A 20,938-nucleotide genomic window follows, 5' to 3' on the forward strand; every position below is an offset into this window, starting at 1 on the left:
GCATACGGGTCTATTTCATTGAAAGTCGTAGGTGTACGAACACTTTTCGGAGCCACTGTATATAGGTGATGCTTTAAATCGGATAAAAACGAAACCAACTTGTCTGCTTACTACAGTGGCTCCCAAAAGTGTTCGTACACTTTGAAATTTTTTAGTAAAACCAAAATAACTCGAAACTGATTTCGAATATGAAGTCCAATATTTTTTCACATCATTCCTTTATCATTCTAAATACAACCTATTGGTTTTTTCAAAATATTGACGGATCTTCTTTTTGAAATGAGTCAGAAAACGAAGATACAGAGAAATAACACGCCACAAAAGTCATCGTACACTCAAATATTTTCGAATAAATTCATGATTAAAATTATCATATGCCGTTTTATTAATATTTTTGCATTGTGTTGACCCTTTTAAGTCATTTGGCTTTAATTTTTTGTTTATTTTTTAGTGTAAAATGGCTGGTATTCGTAAAAAACCACAAACACCATTCAAAATTTGAATTTTTTCCCCACAGTAGTGGTAAATTGGTTTGAAATGTCTCTAAATTAGTTAATTTATTTGTTTGTATAGTAAAGTGCTTGATAAAATGCTTTAAAGAAAGGAATCGGACCGAAAACAAGGTAAGAAAAGGTCAACCGGCAAAGTTGACAAAGCGTATTTGGAGATTTAAAGTAAAAAAAATTATGAAAAATACACATTTGAGTGCTGTAAACGTTTCTGCAGCGTTAAATGAAACACATTACAATTAATTTTCACCTAAAATTGTTCGCCAAGTTCTCTGATTAGCTGGATTAAATGGGACCTCTTCTCGCAGAAATTGTCTTGGTCGTGCGAAAAACAAAAAGCTTACGCTTTTCGTCGCAAAATCAATTATAAATAAGCTAAAAACGTTTTAAAATCACGTCTTACTTACAGATAAAAATTAATTTAACATTTTTGGTTAAATTGTTGTAGAACTGTAAGTATAAGAAAAAATTAGGCACTTAATCTTAAGAACTTATTTGGATCAGTTAATCAGGACGGTGGAGGTGTTCTAGTGTGAGGGTGCATATCAGCATCAGAACTTGGTAGTTTATAATTTTTTGATGAAATAATGAATCATGCTGTTCCTTTAAATATTTTAAAAACCAATTTTGAACTGTTAGCCAAAAATTTGTTTATTGAAACAACTTTGTTTTTTATCAAGATAACGATAAGAAGCACACGGTTTTCAACGTTTGCGTCTAGTGCCACGAAAGTTGTCCTAAAGTTTAGAAAATACCCCCTAAATCTCCAGATTTTAACTTAATGTAACATATTTAGAGATATCTGGAGGCTAGATTACGGAAATAGGGCTTTAAAACGTAAATAGAGCTGGAAACAGTAAGACTCGAAGTGTGGTAGAACACTTACTCAGAAATTACGCAAAAAAAAAGAAAGAAAAAGAATGAAATCTATTCCCAGACGTTTAAAAGGTGTTATGAATACTGTATGATATTCTACTAATTAATAACTTAATCAAAAGTTAGATTAATAAATAATATATAGACATTTTATAAAGTGTACGAAGACTTTTGTGAGATAAAATTTCCGGCACTATTTGGTTTTGGATTTTTAAAAAATTAAGTTTTAATACTTTTTAAAAACTTTTCATGTAGTTTTGTTAAAAATTGTTCATAGATCTTATAATTAAATACCTATTCCGAAATATTAATTCTAACCAATTGATTGGGGACTATTTCGTTGAAAGTCGTAGGTGTACGAAGACTTTTGGGAGCCACTGTATGTTCTGTTACGGTATTAAGCTAGCAATGTATCATTACTTTATAATTGCTTTTAGTGATATTCATGCCTCTTTTTCATATTTTGTGCTTGGTTTGTAAGGATGTGGTTATTCTTAATGCATTTATAACTCATAAATTGTAGATTTATTGTTACTTTCTTCTATATCTAATATATAGAAGAAAGTATTGGATTCGTGCAAATTTTCGAATTTCGAATTTTGACGGATTCGAACGTTTTGAGGTGTGCTGAGTCCATTTCGACTATTTTTGGAAAATGTCTGTCTGTCTGTGTGTATGTGTGTGTGACCAGTTTTTTGTGGCCGCTCTACAGCAAAAACTACCGCATGAAATCGAACGAAATTTGGTACACATATGTGCCCCTATGTGAACTTGTGCCCATTGGTTTTTGGCGCGAATTCCTCCAAGGGGGGTGGAGCGATTTGACTTTTTTGAGTTACGCGTGCTTGCTATTCCTCAGGAAGTAACTGGCGGAATCAAACAAAATTTGGTCCATATGTTCTATCAACAGGAACAGGTGCTGATTCAATTTTGGTGTCAATAACTCAAACGAGGGTTGAGCTATAGGATGTTTTTTGTCGTCAATTGTGACTGCTGTATCTCAAGAAATAATGTACGGAATGAAAGAAAAATTTATCGGCAAGTAGCCCGTAGTGGTTATAAGAGCTGATTTTATTTTGGTGTCAACAGCTAGAAAGGGAGTAGCGCAATCGCCCGTTCTTTTTTTCCATTGTGAGTGCCCTATCTCAAGAAGTAATACTACGTTCTAGTTGAAATTTGGAATATATGTTAATCCATATGTAAACAGGCTTTGGTTCAATTTTGACGTCAATCGCTACAAGAGGTGTTGATTTTTTTTTTTTTTGCGAATAAAATATTAATGCAACAATAAGAAAGATAAATCGTAATAAATTGTCGTCTGCGTATTTCTCGTGATTTTAATTGTATGGAAATGATCGGAAATATTATCTCAATGATTTAAAATTTTTAACTGTTGCCATCTCATGTTTGTAAACAAATAAAATATTTGTAATTAATTCAAGCAAGGCTTTTAAAATAACTTTCAATTTTCGCTCTTTGCTTTGCTTTTGCAATAATTCGCAACTCCAACGAACTATAGGGGGCACTGCAGTCACTGTTTAATGGCGGAATTGAAAACTAAAACAAACGCATGTGGTAGCGAAGAAAATGCTAAAAGTGTTGTGATTTTTGTTCGTATGTATGATTTTTTCGCTTTATTCGTTTGAAAAGATTTTTCAAAGTCTTGTGGATATTCTGACCCATATAGAAAGAGATTAGAAACCAAAAAGTATTACGAAGGTAAACAATTAATGTAGAACACACAGTAAGTTGTTCTGAAGCAGCCATTTTCACGATGTTGAATTCGGAATTCATAAATTTTTGGTTCGCTTCGAACGGCATTTTCATTTTGTACCGTTTTTTCTATACATTAGTACATATTAAGTTCAGTTTCGTGACATTTCCAGCATTTGTTGACATTTTTGTCACATAGTGCACATACGTGGCAGACTGTCAAGAGTAACGTTTAACACTAGATAATTTATTTCTATGACTATATGATTGGATATCCAAAGAAATCATGCATTTAATTCATTCGTCATGGAAATAATTTACCTGATATGCGAAATCTTGTCAAGATACATTATTCTTTCACATAATTTTAAAACCATAACACTATAAACAGATTTTTGGCGAACTTTTATTTTTTATTGTTCAAATTCTTAACGTTCTTTCTGGATTTTTCAATTTGTTCTGCGATAAATATTTTCAAGAAAATTTATTTGCATACTGTCTATTTCAGTAGGATACTGTAGTAACAAATTTTATTTAAATCATTTATGTGGAATTAGGTTAAAGAAAAGTGTCCAGTCAATGTTGTTAAGTTCGTTTTTTTTTCATCGAATTGAAAAACTGATATTTATTCAAATTCACTCAGAACAAAATAAATAAAATGTGTACTCACAGTTTATATATGGTGGTAGTTTTCTTTTCAGTTGATTGACCATTATTTCTTTTTACTTATCGAATTCTGTAATCTTACTATCATTTTATTCCACTCATGATAAAAATTAAAAATGGTTTAACTAAAAACGCGAAAACTCGCCAAGGCTACTTTGCTTGCACAATACTAAAACTACTATAACCCTAAACAAATTTGGCGAAACCTTTCAGCTGAGAATAAAAGGAATAAAGTAAATTCTTTCTCGGTTATTCATTTTGTTCTACGATAATATATTCAAGAAAATATTTTGCATACTGTCCATTCCAACTAAATGCTGCTGTAAAATATGATTAGTTAAATTAATTTAAGATTAAAAAAAACTCATATTCTTACAAATTCATACAAAACAATAAAAATTTTTACCTGGTATAACGTTATCCAATTTTGTTAATCCAGAGTTTTCTTGTTTACGCTTCCACCATTTAATACTTTTTTGAAAGAAATAAGAAAAACTAACATTATTTTGAGAAGCTCGAGAATACTCTTAGGGGACGAATTAATTTCTGTAGCTGAAAGCAAACTAAGACACATCGATTGCGTTAATAAATACTCAGAACAAACTGCCTGTGTTTACGTCAACAGACACACGTGATGCGCAACGTGGCAATGTTTTAGGTGCAGACGCAGTTTTATAAATCAACGCAAGGTAGCGTATTCGAGCGCTGGAGTTCCGAATTCAGACATTGGGATGGTCGTCTAGTTTTTGCATGTGTAATTTTGTTTTTGTTGGGAATATTGCATATTGTCAAGCATGTTTTTTTCCCCCTATTTTGATTTCTAGTATTGGTATTTGTTTCACGTCCATTTTTTTTTTTTTTTTTTGCTCTTTACTGTTTACAATCATTTCATATCTTTTTCATTTCTAATTTTAGCTTTGATTTATTGTCTACTATCTCCTTTTGCCACTGTTGGTGTTTATTTCTACACAGGAAGATTGCTTATTATTATTCGCACTGATTAATCTAATTGTTTTCGTGCCGATATAAATACCAAGTTTCCGAAAGAAAATGTAGCTAGAAACATACTTGTTACAGATCATATTAATTTAGCAAATATATCAACTCAGGGTCAGTTTCCCAAGTGGTTTATGTTGCAAAATATTTTCGTGTCACACTTCGATGAGTAGGATGATCGTGATAGTAGTATGAATGACAAGACAAGTTTTATTACGATGGCTTTTTTCAGATTTATCAGAAAGATTAACGGTAAAACAAGAGTTTCTGCAAACACAACAGCTTGAGAGCTTTTCATTTTCGCTCATTTTAAGCGCGTCTGGTTATTCATCGGTTGACCGGCTACTATTTTCGAACATAGCCAAGGAGAAAGCACTCCGAGCGTCACTCCACGTTAGTCATACTTCAATGCTCTCCGTTAAGAAGTCTTTAAACTACAACCGTGCAAAGCACTGACTGTTTTGTTTGAATTGCCAAACTAGAGAATTGACGGCAGTATTTGTGAAGTTTTTTTTACAGTATTAATACTGTTCCTGTTATTTATTTCACAAGATTTTGTACCAAAAGTAAATATACCGTATTATTCATCGTATCTTTTGGCCATAATCATTTACTATGTCATATTCGAGTTAGAATTGTTGGTTAAACAAATGAAATGATAAGATAAATAAATACCTTTGTGCTGAATAGTAAAGTCAGACCAAACAACGTAAGTAGAAGCACAAATTTGTAAATTACAGCAAATTTGTGCTTCTACTTACGTTGTTTGGTCTGACTTTAAATGAAATGATGTTACATTTTAATATGGAAAAATCACAAAATATGTTCATGTTCTTGTACTTTAATGTTTCTATTTTTTATAAAATGATATTGCAGTCTCTGTTTCACTTCCTCATTCATTCCATTTTCCATAATGTATAATAGTTTATGGAATAACACAGGAGAACTCCCGCGAGGTCCTGAGTCACCCCAGTCACTGAAATCTTCTATTTTCGAATGTGTACTTCAATAGATTTGAACCCGAACTTTAGTAGCTTAATTTCTAAATGTTTCCTCTCCAGAGCATATGCCTGTAATTATTGTTTTTCATTTGTTGCAAAACCAGTTTCATTTTTTGAAGGAAACTTGTAGTTGGAGGCCAATTCCAAAAAAACGAAATCGCTTGAGTAAAATGTGGACAATTTACTTCAATTTCAATTTTCATACCAATTATACCTGTGAAAAATGCATAAAATTTAAAATGGGTATGCTAAACTTGGATGCCACATTTTGATTGTGTTTAAAGAATTTATTTGTATCATTGAAGATGAAAGAGTTTTCAGTTGATTGAAATTTAAATGTTAAATTGTAATATGTTATCACTTACTAATACTGCTTGATTCATAATTTATGACTGGTATTACTTCTGGAGTAATCTTAACTTACTACTTAAAGTATAAAAATTATTGTTTAAACATGCAGCTTGTCATGTAACCAATTTTTTGATATTTTAAATGGCTAAGTTTATAAGTTGTAACTGATTTCAAACTATTTTTATAGAGATTTTTAAAGCTAATAAGATGTCACATGCACCTTTTTGTTCTCTGTGATGGAGGTTGCCAAGAATTTATGAAGCTTGTTTTTAACTTTTAAAAGTATTTGTTGTGGTCTAGTTTAAAAGTTATGAAGTTTTTTCATTGAATTGTTATCATTTATGACTGGTATGTTTCCAACATCTGAAAAGATAAAAAGAAATTGATCAGTAGTTTTAATTTCATTTTCATTCTCATTGAACGTCACAGACCAGTAAGGTATTGAATGGAAAGACTAATCTAGGGCAAGTGCTTAACCTACGGCCTTTGGGCCACATGCGGTGCGCGATGCTGACCTGTGTAGCCTGTTATTTTGTTGTTTACTGTTACAAATAAAAATGAATTTTTAGTCACTACTCAGTGTCATGAATTTTTCGCTCAATGTTTAGAAATTATGAAAAATTAATACTATCAATAATATACAAGTATTGATTACAGCAATTCTTGGTTTGTAATTTTATTTCTTTTTCCGTATTTAGCCATGTTATTTAGAAAAAAAATCACAAATATTTTGAAATTTTATGTTTATTTTGGCCTGCAAGAATCATTTAAAAATGATGTGTAGCCCTTGGGTACAGGTTGAGCAATGAGAACTGCTGTCCTTCAGCACTCGACTTGTTTATTATATGCCTTACTTCATTTTTTTTTTTATATATTTTAAATTTTATTCTAAAACTTTTGACTCAACCAAAAATCTTTTAAGGGTCTGTTATTAACTTTATTTTAAAGAATGATTACTACGTCGTCAAATCCATGCTGTTAAAAAATGAATGCAAATTTCTTCAGGCATATCGCCAAGATTACCACTTATTATAAGTATAACAGCTATGTTCAAAGCTTTCAGAGCTAAAGTGGATCAAATTCATTTTGACTTTGTCCACTTCAGCTCTAAATGCCTCTACTTTCATCTTTTGATTTATGGCATAGATATAGCTATAAAATTAATAAACATTTTAATTATAAAAAAGTTATGTACTTCTTTTATAACTTTCTATTTTTTTAAAACTATTTAAGCACTTGACTTTGAGTTCCAAAGTCAAAAATGGCTCAACAAAAGTAAGCAAGATGCTTGTTTAAAATTATGAATTGTTATTCAATAGATTACTTCAAGATGACTCTAGCTGACACTCCAAATGAGATCCAGCTGGATAATATGCATACTGATCTTATATCAAATATCACTTTTGGCTCATCATCAAATCAGTTCCTGCTCACTTCATCTTGGGATTCAACTGTGCGATTGTATGATGTTAGTAACAATACAATGAGACTAAAATATACTCATGAAGCACCTGTTTTAGACTGCTGTTTTCAGGTAATGAGGTTTGTGGTGTACTGATAAAAATTTGTATGATATATGTTTAATACATATTTAAATGCTTGTATTTAAAAAATAACCTTTGCAATCTTCCTAGTTACTTAACTTAATTTTTTAACTGTACGCTATTTAAAATATCTCTTTTTGAACTTAAGTAAATAATTACAAAACGTATAGTACAACTGTATACATCTAGGCAGAAGTATACAGTTGAACTCTCTTACAACGAGAGTGGATAATTCAGTATATTTGGTCGTTGTAACTGATTGCTTTTAAAAAACGAGTGCGAAAAAATTTATTTTGGGCTGTCATATGCGTTTCTTTTGCTATTGCTTCCAAAGAACATTCATGACCGAAAAACATTGTCATTTTCACTCTTGGTTAAAAAAAAAGTTTGAAGTATTTCTGCTGATCACAAACCCTCAATTATGTTAAGGTTGTTCAGATTAAAATTCTTCACATTTGTTGTTACTGTTGATTTTGTTATTGTTTCTATTTATTTTTTGATCAGCATTAGCTAAAGTTTGAGCTACAACAGAATTGATAATATTAGCATCAATTGATGTATAATTTTCAAATGCTTCCTGTCATCATTTGCCCCCAGGATTTATGACTTATTACTAACATTTGGTTGACTTCAGAATAGTAATTTTCCAAAAAAAGGTAAACTAAGCCAGAAACCAGTATATAAACGTTATGAATCAAAGAAATATTTCTCGCTTTTAGTGGAGTTGACTCTTCTAAAGTGAGTTATGCTCATATGAACTTTACATTGTACAACCAAATCCTGATTTCATCACTAAATCTGGGTTCTCGTTAAATCAGAGCTCACTGGAAGGGTCTGAATTGTAATTAATGTTATGATATACAGTGGCTCCCAAAAGTGTTCGTACACTTTGAAATTTTTTAGTAAAACCAAAATAACTCGAAACTGAATTCGAATATGAAGTCCAATATTTTTTCACATCTTTCCTATGTCATTCTAAATACAAACCATTGGTTTTTTTTCAAAATATTGACGGATCTTCTTTTTAAATGGGCCAGAAAACGAAGAGACAGAGAAATAACACGCCACAAAAGTCATCGTACACTCAAATATTTTCGAATAAATTCATGATTAAATTTATCATATGGCGTTTTATTAATATTTTTGCATTGTGTTGACCCTTATAAGTCATTTGGCTTTACTTTTTTGTTTATTTATTCCTTAATATTGTGCTTATTACTATAAAATGGCTGGTATTCGTAAAAAACAGCAAACATCATTCAAAATTTGAATTTTTTTCCCACAGTAGTGGTAAATTGGTTTGAAATGTCTCTAGTGTAGTTAACTTATTTGCTTGTATAGTAAAGTGCTTGATAAGATGCTTTAAAGAAAGAAATCGGACCGAAAACAAGGCAAGAAAAGGTCAACCGGCAAAGTTGACAAAACGTAATCGGAGATTTAAAGTTGAAAAATTTATGAAAAATACACATTTAAGTGCTGTAATACTTTCTGCAGAGTTAAGTGAAACATTTTACATTTAATTTTCACCTAAAATTGTTCGTCAAGTTCTCTGATTAGCTGTATTAAGTGGGACCTCTTCCCGCAGAAATTTTCTCGGTCGCACGAAAAACAGAAAGTTTATGCTTTTTGTCGCAAAATCAATGATAAATAAGCTCAAAACGTTTTAGAATTACGTCTTACTTACAGATAAAAATTAATTCAACATTTTTGGTTAAATTGTTGTATAATTGTAAGTCGAAGAAAAAATTAGGAACTTTATCTTTAGAACTTAGTTGAATCAGTTAATCAGGACGGTGGAGGTGTTCTAGTGTGAGGGTGCATATCAGCATCAGGACTTGGTAGTTTGGAATTTTTTGATGAAATAATGAATCATGCTGTTCCTTTAAATATTTTAAAAACCAATTTTGAACTCTTAGCCAAAGATTTGGTTATTGGAAACAACTTTGTTTTTTATCAAGATAACAATAAGAAGCACACGGTTTTCAACATTTGCGTCTAGTCCCTCGAAAATTGTCCTAAAGTATAGAAAATACCCCCTCAATCTTCAGATTTTAACTTAATGTAACGTATTTAGAGATATCTGGAGGCTAGATTACGAAAATAGGGCTTTAAAACGAAAATTGAGCTAGAAACAGTAAGACTCGAAGTGTGGTTGAACACTTACTCTGAAATTACGCAAAAAAAAAAAAAAAAAAGAATGAAATCAATTCTCAGACGTTTAAAAGGTGTTATGAATACTGTATGATATTCTACTAATTAATTACTTAATCAAAAGTTAGATTATTCAATAATATATAGACATTTTATAAAGTGTACGAAGACTTTTGTGAGATAAAATTTCCGGCACTTTTTGGTTTTTGATTTTTAAAAAATTAAGTTTAAATATTTTTTAAAAACTTTTCATGTAGTTTTGTTAAAAATTGATCATAGATCTCATAATTAAATACCTATTAAAAAATATTATTTCTAACCAATGGATTGGGGCCTGTTTCTTTGAAAGTCAAAGGTGTACGAAGACTTTTGGGAGCCACTGTATGCATTACTATGATTCATTTAATACTCATCATGAGGATCTATTATAAAATTTAAATTATTTAAAATTTAAACTTATTTCAATTGAGGGACTTACATTATTGAGGTACATTTGAATTTTTCAATATGAAACATTTAATTTTGCATTTTGTAGCACTACCTTACCCTCTAGAATCCCCCGTACCTACCATTGTATTAGGTAAAACTTTTTGGATGGGGCCTCGAAGACAGCTCTTATGTTTTGATCCTGATCAAGAGCCGAGCTACCCCTGATACAGCATCTCTTAAGATATTGATTTGAACTGGAAACTTGGACGATGTTGTAACTACAACAGGTTGAACATGCCCCAGTTACTATTCATTATCGCACATGTTATCTTTGACCGGCAGGCATTGAACCCACAATTTGTATCAGGTAGCTGCAGGCCCATAATTTCAGAAGTCAGTGTTCACAATTGAGACTTTTCCTTGCTTTTAAATGCACGTATCATGCGGTCAAACCTTGTTATCCCGACACCCAGAAAAAAAAGGTTCACTCTGAGTGTCCCATCATTTTTTCCAAAGACTGGAGCTTTTGACAAATGGTTTTAATCCGTACAGCCCAACCTCCCCCCCCTAAGGCATATTGAGATGAATATCATGAACAAAAACACAGAAAATTTAAAATTGAAGTTTTTTCTAGTTAACATGGGAAAACAGAAAAAAAAAAAGAATGAAAATTACAAAAAAAAAGTTCTTACTTGATGATTACTTCATTTGTACAATGTTTCCATTAAGATAAATATATACCTTTGTGCTGAAGAATGAAATAAGAAATAACAACATCAGAAAGCATAGATTACAGATTCCTGCAGACACGTGTTTTGGCATTACAAGGAACGCCTTTTTTAATGCAAAATGTAATGAGTTTATGGATGAAAAGACATCCGACAAAAGCCAAGAGCTAGATAACAAAACAGCTTAAAAGATAAAAATAGTGGATTAACCAAACACCAATGAGAAAATTATAAACCAATAAAGACAACAGGAATGCAAACAAAGGGCATAAGCTCTCTCACAGGCACAATAAAGCCGAAAGAAAGAATTCAATTGGACCTATATTAAGCCAAAGCTAAAACAAAAAGAAAATGGGATACTGTGAACCGCATGAAAGGAAAAGCTGAATGGAAGAAAAAACATCAGAAAATGAAAGAAAAAATTAAATGAAAAAGTGGGGGGGGGGGGGATGTCAACCTAAACAAAAATGTTAAAAATAAACAAAGCAAGATTGATAAAAATAAATGGAAAAATGTAAATAAAAAAGTATGCAAATTTATAAAAATGGATTTGGAAAGGACTGTTAAAAATATAAGCGCCAAACATATATTGGAAAAATACGGAACTGCTTTAACATCATTAACTAAGTTAGAACTGTTCCTCAAAATATAGAAATATTCCCAAAAGTCAAGATCTCATAAATTGGGGCATTTTTGGATAATCTGAAAAGAGTTGAAATCAAAAGAGTGATTCGAATCCCAACACTGTTGAGCAACATTAGACTTATTTAATTGTTGTTTTCTCACGTAATTTTGATGCTCCTTCAAGCGAAATTTTAAAGCACTCTGAGTCTGTCCAATATAGGCAAGTTTACAACTACAGTTAATTTTATAAATTCCACAACAATTAAGAGGGTGAATAGGTTCTTTAAGAGAAGAGAATGAAAGCTTATTTATAGGAGAGAACACCACCTGTAATTGGAAACGTTTTGGAATCTTAGAAACCTGGTAGCTTACAGATGGAAAAAATGGAAAAAACAATCAAATTCTTTCTGATGAAAGTTCGGTTAAGAACATTAGTTTGGAATTTATTTGAAAGTTTTTTTATAAATGGAATCAATTAAAATTGGTGAATAGTCTCTACCAATTGCCACTGCTTTAAGATAATTAAGTTCTACATTAAGAAGTTCTGATGAAGAACAAATATTAATAGCACAACAAAAGAATTGAAAGCAGAATATTTTTGATTTGGTGGATGAGATGATGGTCTATGAGGAGGTAAAGAAACAGCAAAAGGTTTGCAGTAGTTCCAAAACCAATTTCAATACGAGAAACATGTACATCAAGGAATGAAATGCAATTATCCCGTTCTTTCTCACAAGAAAATTAAATATGAGGATCGATGGAAAATAAAACCTCATCACTCTCAAACTGATTCTGGTTCATTAGAACCAAACAATCATCAACATACCGAACATAGAATTGAAACTGCAGTTTTTGGAACAGCTTAACCTCAAAATAATGCATGTAAATGTCACTAAAAATTGGGCAAAGTGGGTTTCCCATAGCCAGACCATCTAACATAGTATAAAATTTCCCATTAAAAACAAAAAAACATTGCTTAAGACATGTACAAGTAAGGAAAATAAAATCCTCAATTTCATATTGTAGGTGAAATGAAGTTCAGAAAGTCCTCTACGAAGGCATAACAATGAACCCTCAACGAGAACATTTTAAATAAAGAGTTAACATACAATATAATAATAACAACTTATCAAAATAACATTCATAAATAACAACTTATCAAAAGAAGCCATATTTTTTTTTATGAAATAAGTTTTTTTTTTTTTGAAAACTTGTCATAAGGTAGCTGATAGGACACTTGAGAACACAACATCTAGGGCAGAAGTGACCAGTTCCCTTATCATCTCCACAGTATTAATATTAGGGTAGGCAAGGGAAGATAAAGCTTTAGCTAAGGAAGGATGACTTGATAGCATTCTACATTTGAAAATATTTTTAAAATACTGTAAGCATCTTTGCCAAAAATTTTATGTCTGCTGATTCGGCAAGATATTGCTAAACGGTTCCCCAAACCTCGAGCAGCTGCACAGCAAAGCATTTTAGCTAGAAGTACATATATGTTAAAGTTCTAGCTTTCACAAGTTTTAAAAAGTCAATTCTGTTGATTGAGATCATATTTGATTGGCTAGAAGTCTTTATTTTTTATTAATTAGTGACGGTCTTATTTCAGAAAAATATTGTGTATTTTCTAGGATGCTGTGCGTTGTTGCATTGGAGGTTTAGATGGTAATGTGAAAATGTATGATTTAAACTCAGATTCAGGTAAAGTATTTCCTAATTTGGAACTTTTTAAATCATTTTTTAATGATTCATGTTGAATTGTATGACTCAAGCTTAAATACTTAACTTAAATGTTAATTAGTTCACTTGTATATTTCTAATCTAATTTAAATTTTAACAGTAAAAAATCTAAAAAACTGCTTTGTAACATTATCAATTTTTTATGTGTTGAATGTTAGTCTTGTTAAGACTTTTATTTAAGATTTATAATTGTTAAGTCTTTTAGTTATTTACAGTTCTTGAATTGATGTGAAAATATTTCTCATTTATGGTTAAATTAGTTATATATTAACATTATCCATAATCAGGTATTTGAAATTGTAATGTTTTTTGAAAACATAACTCTTATAGGTAACCTGAATTTTAACTAATAATCTTTTTTGATTAAAGTGAAAAACCAACATAAATCAACGTCAATCAAAAAACCAAAAGCACAAATTCTGAAGAAAATACAGCATATAGCTATTTCAAGCATACAATGGAGCCTCTTCATAAGTGCAAAAAGCTCACCAACACAACCAGAAAGTCGTGAGAGAACTAACATCAACCACATGGACACCCGTATTTACAAGTCACCATTACAGGTATGCATTTTAAATAACCGGTGTCCACATGGTTGGTGTTAGTTCCCTAGCCTTAAAATAGCTATATGTGCTGTATTTTCTTCAGAATTTGCTTTATTTACGTTGGTTTTTCACTTCAATCGTAGCACTAAGCCTATTTAATCATTTTTCATTTAAGGTCTTTTTTGTTTAGATAACTATTTGTTAAACTCAACTGGTTCTTCCCTCAGTACATTTGATTTAAATTTAATATTATGAGGCATTGTACAATAACCTAGTTTTGGTTGCCTTTTTGTTTTTAAGAGTAATTTTAATGCAAAAGTAATTATTTATTTTCCGGTTAACGACCAACTTGAAATTTTTTTGCTTTAAATAATAAGCACAGCTCAGTCAGCTGTTCTACAAATATTCAGAAAAATGTGTTTTTATATCAAAAAGTTATCATTGGTTAAAAGGTAAAGTATTTTTAAACAGTATTAGTGTTAAGCATTGCATGAGAGACTAGAGCATTTGCATTAGAGAGGAGAAAGATGTGACATTAATTTGTTTTTTGACCTGTATGACATATGCCAAGATTCTTGTTAGGGAGGAGCAAGAATTAGCACAAAAAGAGGGTAATTTCTTGTGTTTCAGGGGGTTCCCTTAGTGTTTCCCGGGGTTATGATCTCAAAGCCTGCTTGGAATTAAAGTTCCCCCCACCCCCTAAAAAAAGCCATTCTATGCTATTTTTGGTCAGGGAGGGGGAGGCGGTTAAGTGGCTCTCCTCTAGAAGTTTTTAAAAATTTAAGCTGTACAAACACTTTTAGATTATCTTTGGTGGTATTAGGGAGGGGCATGAGGATTAGATTCTCCTTTAGGGAGGGGCTTTTCCCCCTACCCCTCCCCCTGTGACTGCTTCCTTTAATCTATGTTTTGTCTTTTGCAGAGAATTGATACAGTCGTTGTTTTTCCATCCCCATTTAAAAATTTCTAATCTGTTGCTTCCAAGTTAATGCAAACCAACACCAATTGTGAAATTTAGCCTTAAAGCTTAACTGGCTGCTTATCAATTATAGATAATCAAGAGTTTTTTTTAAATAAAAAATTAATTTATTCTAATTACTGTAGTTGGGGGATTTTCATCTAGAAAAAAATAGGCAGACTAAGTTTTGTAAGTTATTCAAATGTAAGGATTATTTTCAGTCTTTCTTAAAGTTTTTGAAAATCATGTCAGTTATTGTAATTATGAAATGTTGTAACTTTATTAATAATATAGCTTTAGAAATGTTTTGCTCAAAAAGTTTTTTGATATGTTTTTCTGATACTTTGGGGGGGGGGGGGGGGGGGTTGAAATATAATTATAAATAAATAACATAAGCTGGCAGCTTATGTGATTCCTATTCTGGGCTGATGCGTGCTAAAAAGCACGAAACTGCAGTCCTCGGATGGAATAACTGAGCTGGTGGTGTATTTTAAGTATTTCTGCCTTAGCCCTAGCTAAGGGCGGTAACTTACTACAAAATTAGTGTAGTAATAGGCAACTTGAAGTAGCTGTCGATCTACTTTCCAAGTTTGGACAACACTAAGATTGACCCTTGCTGTGTTACTGGTAAAATTTCGTTCAAACCAATGTTTTCTTACTTTAAAAATTAGTGAAATATTGGCAAAGTTTTATTTGCAAATCCATTGTAACTTTTGTGGACATTTCTCAAGAACAAAAAACAAAATGAACTTTTTTCTTGAAAATTAAAAATTGAGTCACTTCCAGCAATTGTAATAAGTTTGGGGAAATATTCAAATCACTTTGGATTCAGAAGTTGAGCTTATTTTATTTTCCAGAAAATAACATGTAATATTTCTATGACAAAAAAACATGGTCCAGAATATTCAGTAAATTACCGCCCATTAGCCAGGGCTAAAGCAGAAATACGTGAAATACACCGCCAGCTCAGTCATTTCCAGCCGAGGACTGCAGTTTCGTGCTTATTAGCACTCATCAGCCCGGCATAGGAAAGTGACTGAGCTGGAGATGGAAAACCTCTTAAGGTAGCCAAGAGTGTGAAACAAACTGGTAACTAATCCAGAATGTTGCAACGATTGACTGAAAACAGGATCAAGATTGCTGGGTTAACTACTGCTGAATTAGTGCAATAAAACTGGAAAAAAGTTTCTTGTTTTGAGAATGAAACTTTCAATTACGTTATATGTTGATAGTAAAATTTATGAGATTGATTTACATGTTTATTATCAAATGGCATAATTTGTTTACGCATTGAGCTGTTCTTATGTTACAAATACGATCACAAAGCAGAGTATTCAAAAAGCTGTGTAGTAGATATGCAAATTATTATATGAATTAATGTATAATGAACAGATTTCGGTTCATTGAAAGTCTATACTGCTTTTTTAAAAATTGTTGCCTGTCTTAGTATAGTGCTATTGTTTATGTGTTCTCATTATTCTTTTTTTTTTTTTTTGTACAGAAGCTGTAATTGGTAAACATAATGCTGGTGTAAAATGTATTGAATACTATCCAGAGGGTAATGTTGTTGTTACTGGAAGCTGGGACAAGCAAGTTAAGCTGTGGGACACAAGATCAAATACTTGTGCAAATTCATTTGAGCAGCCAGATAAGGTAAATTTATACCATAGTTTGCATTTTTAAAACATGACTAGCCTGCGTGCCCGGCGTTGCACGGGCTACTTAAAAAATGAAAGAGCTGTTCAATTGATGTTTTTGTATTATTCTGACATCAGTTTCTAAAGCGCTAAGGAGTAAATAATTACGCGTAATGCAAGGTTTGCAAAACACCAGTAGAGCATATTTTTGGCAAAAACCTCTTTAACGTTAATCATATTTATCAATAATACAAGTTATGAGTATTTTCAATTAGCACAAAAGATGAAAATATATGCATTCTCAACTATAATATGTGCTCACTTTAAACTGAATTAAATCTGATAGAATATATCTGAAATATTTATGTACAATTACAATCAGCTTTTTACATAAAATGACACACACTTTTTTGTTGATTACGTGAAACTAAAGCACCAAGACTTATTAAATACCGATAAGCATTAATTTAATATCAAGCCATCAGATTCCAATTAAGCTTTAGTTAAAATCCTTAAAAACAATCTTTTTTGTTCAACTCTGTTTCACTTAAAGAAATCCAAACAATCTTAATTTAACTTGTTCTTTTAACGATACAAACTGTATTGCAAAAATCGAAACAGGAAGGAAAAAGAGATTTATTACAATTCGAAAACTCACCCATGTGACGGAAAAAAGTCCAACAAAATAAACATAATTAGTTGCACATCCTAAATGTACCCAAATATGAGGCCGGTGAATGATAAACTTACACTTCAATCAATAAACATTACTAAAGAAACATTTTTCATATGTTGAAAAGAGTTAAGAACGTTGAATGTGAAGAAATAAGAAAGGACAGACGATAAATGTCCGAATAGAGCAACCAATTTTAAACTAATTAAAAATGAAATTCTAGATTGAAACGTTGTTTTAAGATTTGGACAGCAGCCAAAAAAATCTCTTTTGACACAATTATTAGAATTTTATTTGCTCACCCATATGCAAAATGGCAACAGGAATGAAATAAAAATTCCTGAATAGCGTTATGTTAATTAACGTTTTAATTTTATCTCCGCTAATTAAAGTCGTACAATTATGAGATTGGTCCTATTGTTTTCTTTGGAAAATTTCGAATTGATCGGTATCTCGTTTGACTCCCGATTCGCAGTGGTTCTCGAGAAGATCGATCTTCAGACAGACAGACAGACAGACAGACGGACGGACGCGAACAGATTTTAATATTATAGTGGATTGAAAATATCTCCTTTAAAATTATTTTTACTATTTTAAAATTTTTATTGTATTTTGTTTTTGTTTAATTATTTTTGGTCCAATTTTTTCTTCAAACTAAAGTGTAAAGTCTCTAGGTCTTACTCAGGTGACCCGCAAAGGCGATGGTGCACCCCCCTAAAACTCTACATATCGCCTCTTTCAAAAAATGAAATCAAAACCCCCAATATAATCACCCCCTTTAAAAATTTCATAGCTCAGGCTATGCCATGATCCACTCCCTCTTCTGAGCATTTCTACATTACTAGACTGAACTCCAAAGACATCTTGAATAGGAAAAGTTAAATGTAGTTATTTCAATCTAAACGTTTCTGTTGCTTCATATTCTGAGTATTTTAGCTCTTTCAGTTTTACTTTGAATTTTTTACATATTTAGATACCTATTATGGCTCTTTTATTAGCAAATAAGTGTTGATACAGGAATGCAAAGTATTTGTTTCTACTAAAGCAATTTTTTTGGCTATTTTTAAACTATTATCTTGTCCATAGAAGTGCACTAAGGTTTAAATATTTCCAAAAATTTAGAGGATGAATTTTGCAAATTCTGGAACCTAAAGGCTGTATAGGAAGTTCTCTGGTGGCAAGCCAAGTCTAAAATGTGTAGCTAAGATGAATCGTGTAGTAATGCATCGTGTTTAAAATAATAGTTAGGTAATGCATCATATTTAAAAATTAAATTTTCTACATAAATAAAGAATAAATACCTTTGTGCTGAAAAATTAAAATGTCAGTAATCCAACGTTATTAAGCACAAAACTTGCAAATGATTGCAGACACGTGTTTCGGTGTTACAAGGAACACCTTTTTCAATGCAAAGAATGTGAGCTTTTGGATGAAAAGTCATCCGAGAAAAGCAACACGGTGGAACAGGTGGTAGTATAAATATCAAAAAATAGAAATTAAACAAAACAAAAAAGATAAAATGACACATGGAGACAAAATTTATTGTATAATTCCATCAGGAAAAAACCGTTAAGTAATAAATTTTAAAAGAAAAGCCATAAACAATGCAAAAAGTCCAAAAATGAAACCACTCTGAATAAATTAGCAATAAATTTACCAGCGGGAAAAACTATGTATGGAAGCAATGTATCAAATGGAGAAATGCAGAAAAAACAGAGTGAAGGATAAACATATTGGAATTAGTTAATCACAAAACGAAATAAGAAAGCAAAAAATGAAAAAATAAAAGTAAGAAATGTACGACGTTTACATAAAAATAATAGAAAATCTAAACCAATTTTAACAAAGTAGTCCACACAGAGGAAAAATAGGGAATTGCAGTAAGATCGTTAACTAAATTAGAACGGTTCCTCAGGATGTGAAAAGATTCCCAAAAATCAAGATCCAACGAATTGGGGCATTTTTGGATAATTTGATAAGAGTTAAAATCAAAAGAGTGATTCGATTCCCAACAGTGTTGAGCAATACTGGATTTATTCAGCTGTTGTTTTCTCACATAGCTTTGATGTTCTTTTAACCGAAATTTCAAAGAACGGCGGGTCTGTCCGATGTATCCGAGTCCGCAATTGCAAACAATTTTATAGATCCCACAGCAATTAAGAGGGTGAATAGAATCTTTAAGAGAAGAGAAAGAAAGTTTATTAATAGGAGAAAATACCACTTGGAATTGGAATCGCTTCAGAATCTTAGCAACCTGAAAACTGATACCAGGGAAGAAAGGCAGAACAACTAAATTCTTGGTGTTAAAAGTTCTATTAAGAACAACATTTTGAGATTTTTTGCGAAGTTTTTTATAAATGGAATCAACTAAGGTGGGCGGATAGTCTCTATCAGCAGCCACAGCTCTTATATAGTTAAGTTCCGCATTAAGAAGCTCAGGTGAAGAACAAATATTCATTGCACGATAAACATATGTGTTGAAAGCTGAATATTTTTGATTAGGAGGGTGAGACGATAATCTATGTGGGGGTAAGGATTTGCAATCATTTGCAAGTTTTGTGCTTAATAACGTTGGATTACTGACATTTTAATTTTTCAGCACAAAGGTATTTATTCTTTATTTAGTTGGCTTAAACGGGCCGTACGTTTGCATTCTACTTTCTTTTTTCTTTCTTCTTGCCTTGAATTTTGGTTGTATTTGTTGTATTTGGTAGTTTTGAATTTTGCTTCATTTTTGCCTTGTTACTGTTTTAATTTGATTTGTATTTTTGATAATAATTTGTTCTTATGTACTTTGTTATTTTGTTTTTGGAATGTCTCAAATCAATAGGTTTTGCAATCTTCGTATTAAGAAGTTTCGCTTTTTGAACCACTTAAAATTTCTTCAAGAATGTAGGCGCAGGAAAGTTATTCCGAATTTTATTTCTTTGAAATGTAACTTACCACGTTCTGTAAAAATTGATAAAGTTATTTTTCGGTCGAAATTGGCTCTACTTAGAGCTTCGATCCAAGAAACTAGGAAACGCCTCTCGTTTATTGAACGTGAGCTCTATGATTTGCATCTCTCTATTTCAAATTCTATTTCTGATTTTGATTATGTTGATAGAACTTCTTGGTCTAGAACCCTTCGTTCTACGGAGAATCATCAAGTTGTTTTGAAAAAGAAATTAGCTAAACTTTGTAGAAATTCGAAAGTTGTTCCTTCGGAAAATTTACCAGTGGTAAATAAAAATGTTGTCGTTAATATTTCAAGTGTTCCTTTAAATAGTTCTCAAATTAATGCTCTAAAATGCAATGATAACTTTGCTCTGGCCAGCAAACCTTCTTTTTCTAAGCTTATTGCTCCTATTGAGAAAGCTTTTAAATTTAGTGCCTTATCATCCAATCAAAAAGATTGCGTTAGGCATCTTATTGCTTCTAATGTGGACTTTAATTCTAGAATTTCCAATCCCGTCTTTACTAATACTGTTCGGCGTACTGTAAAGAATTTAACTTCTAATTCAGATATTGTTGTTACTAAAGCTGACAAGGGTGGTCAAATTGTTGTTCTTGACAAATCATCTTATGTTGACAAAACTAATGATTTGATTTCTTCTGGTCCATACTTAGAGATTTCTAAAGATCCTAGTGAAAATGAGTTAAAGACTATTTCTTCGGCTGTCAAGTCTGTTCAGTCTATTCCAATAAATGTTAAATGCTCTGTTATTCCTTCTATTGCTAATTGCGCTAGATTTTATGCTTTACCCAAGGTACATAAAGCTGGCATTCCTTTCAGACCGATTGTTTCCAATATTGGT

The 20,938-nt window shown here is 31.6% G+C and overlaps 1 protein-coding gene across 1 annotated transcript in view; it reads left to right on the forward strand.

Annotated features, from left to right (window-relative positions):
• Positions 1 to 5,233: 5,233 nt before the first annotated feature.
• LOC129233883 (mitotic checkpoint protein BUB3-like) overlaps positions 5,234 to 20,938 on the forward strand; it is a 42,630-nt gene continuing 26,925 nt past the window's right edge. The window contains exons 1-4 of the mRNA XM_054867812.1: positions 5,234 to 5,326; positions 7,432 to 7,646; positions 13,220 to 13,289; positions 16,333 to 16,484. Coding sequence (XP_054723787.1) covers positions 7,443 to 7,646; positions 13,220 to 13,289; positions 16,333 to 16,484 — 426 coding nt within the window. The 5' untranslated portion in view covers positions 5,234 to 5,326; positions 7,432 to 7,442. The remainder of the gene's footprint in view (positions 5,327 to 7,431; positions 7,647 to 13,219; positions 13,290 to 16,332; positions 16,485 to 20,938) is intronic.

Source organism: Uloborus diversus, unplaced genomic scaffold (assembly GCF_026930045.1).
Source record: "Uloborus diversus isolate 005 unplaced genomic scaffold, Udiv.v.3.1 scaffold_771, whole genome shotgun sequence".
Lineage (NCBI taxonomy): Eukaryota > Metazoa > Arthropoda > Arachnida > Araneae > Uloboridae > Uloborus > Uloborus diversus.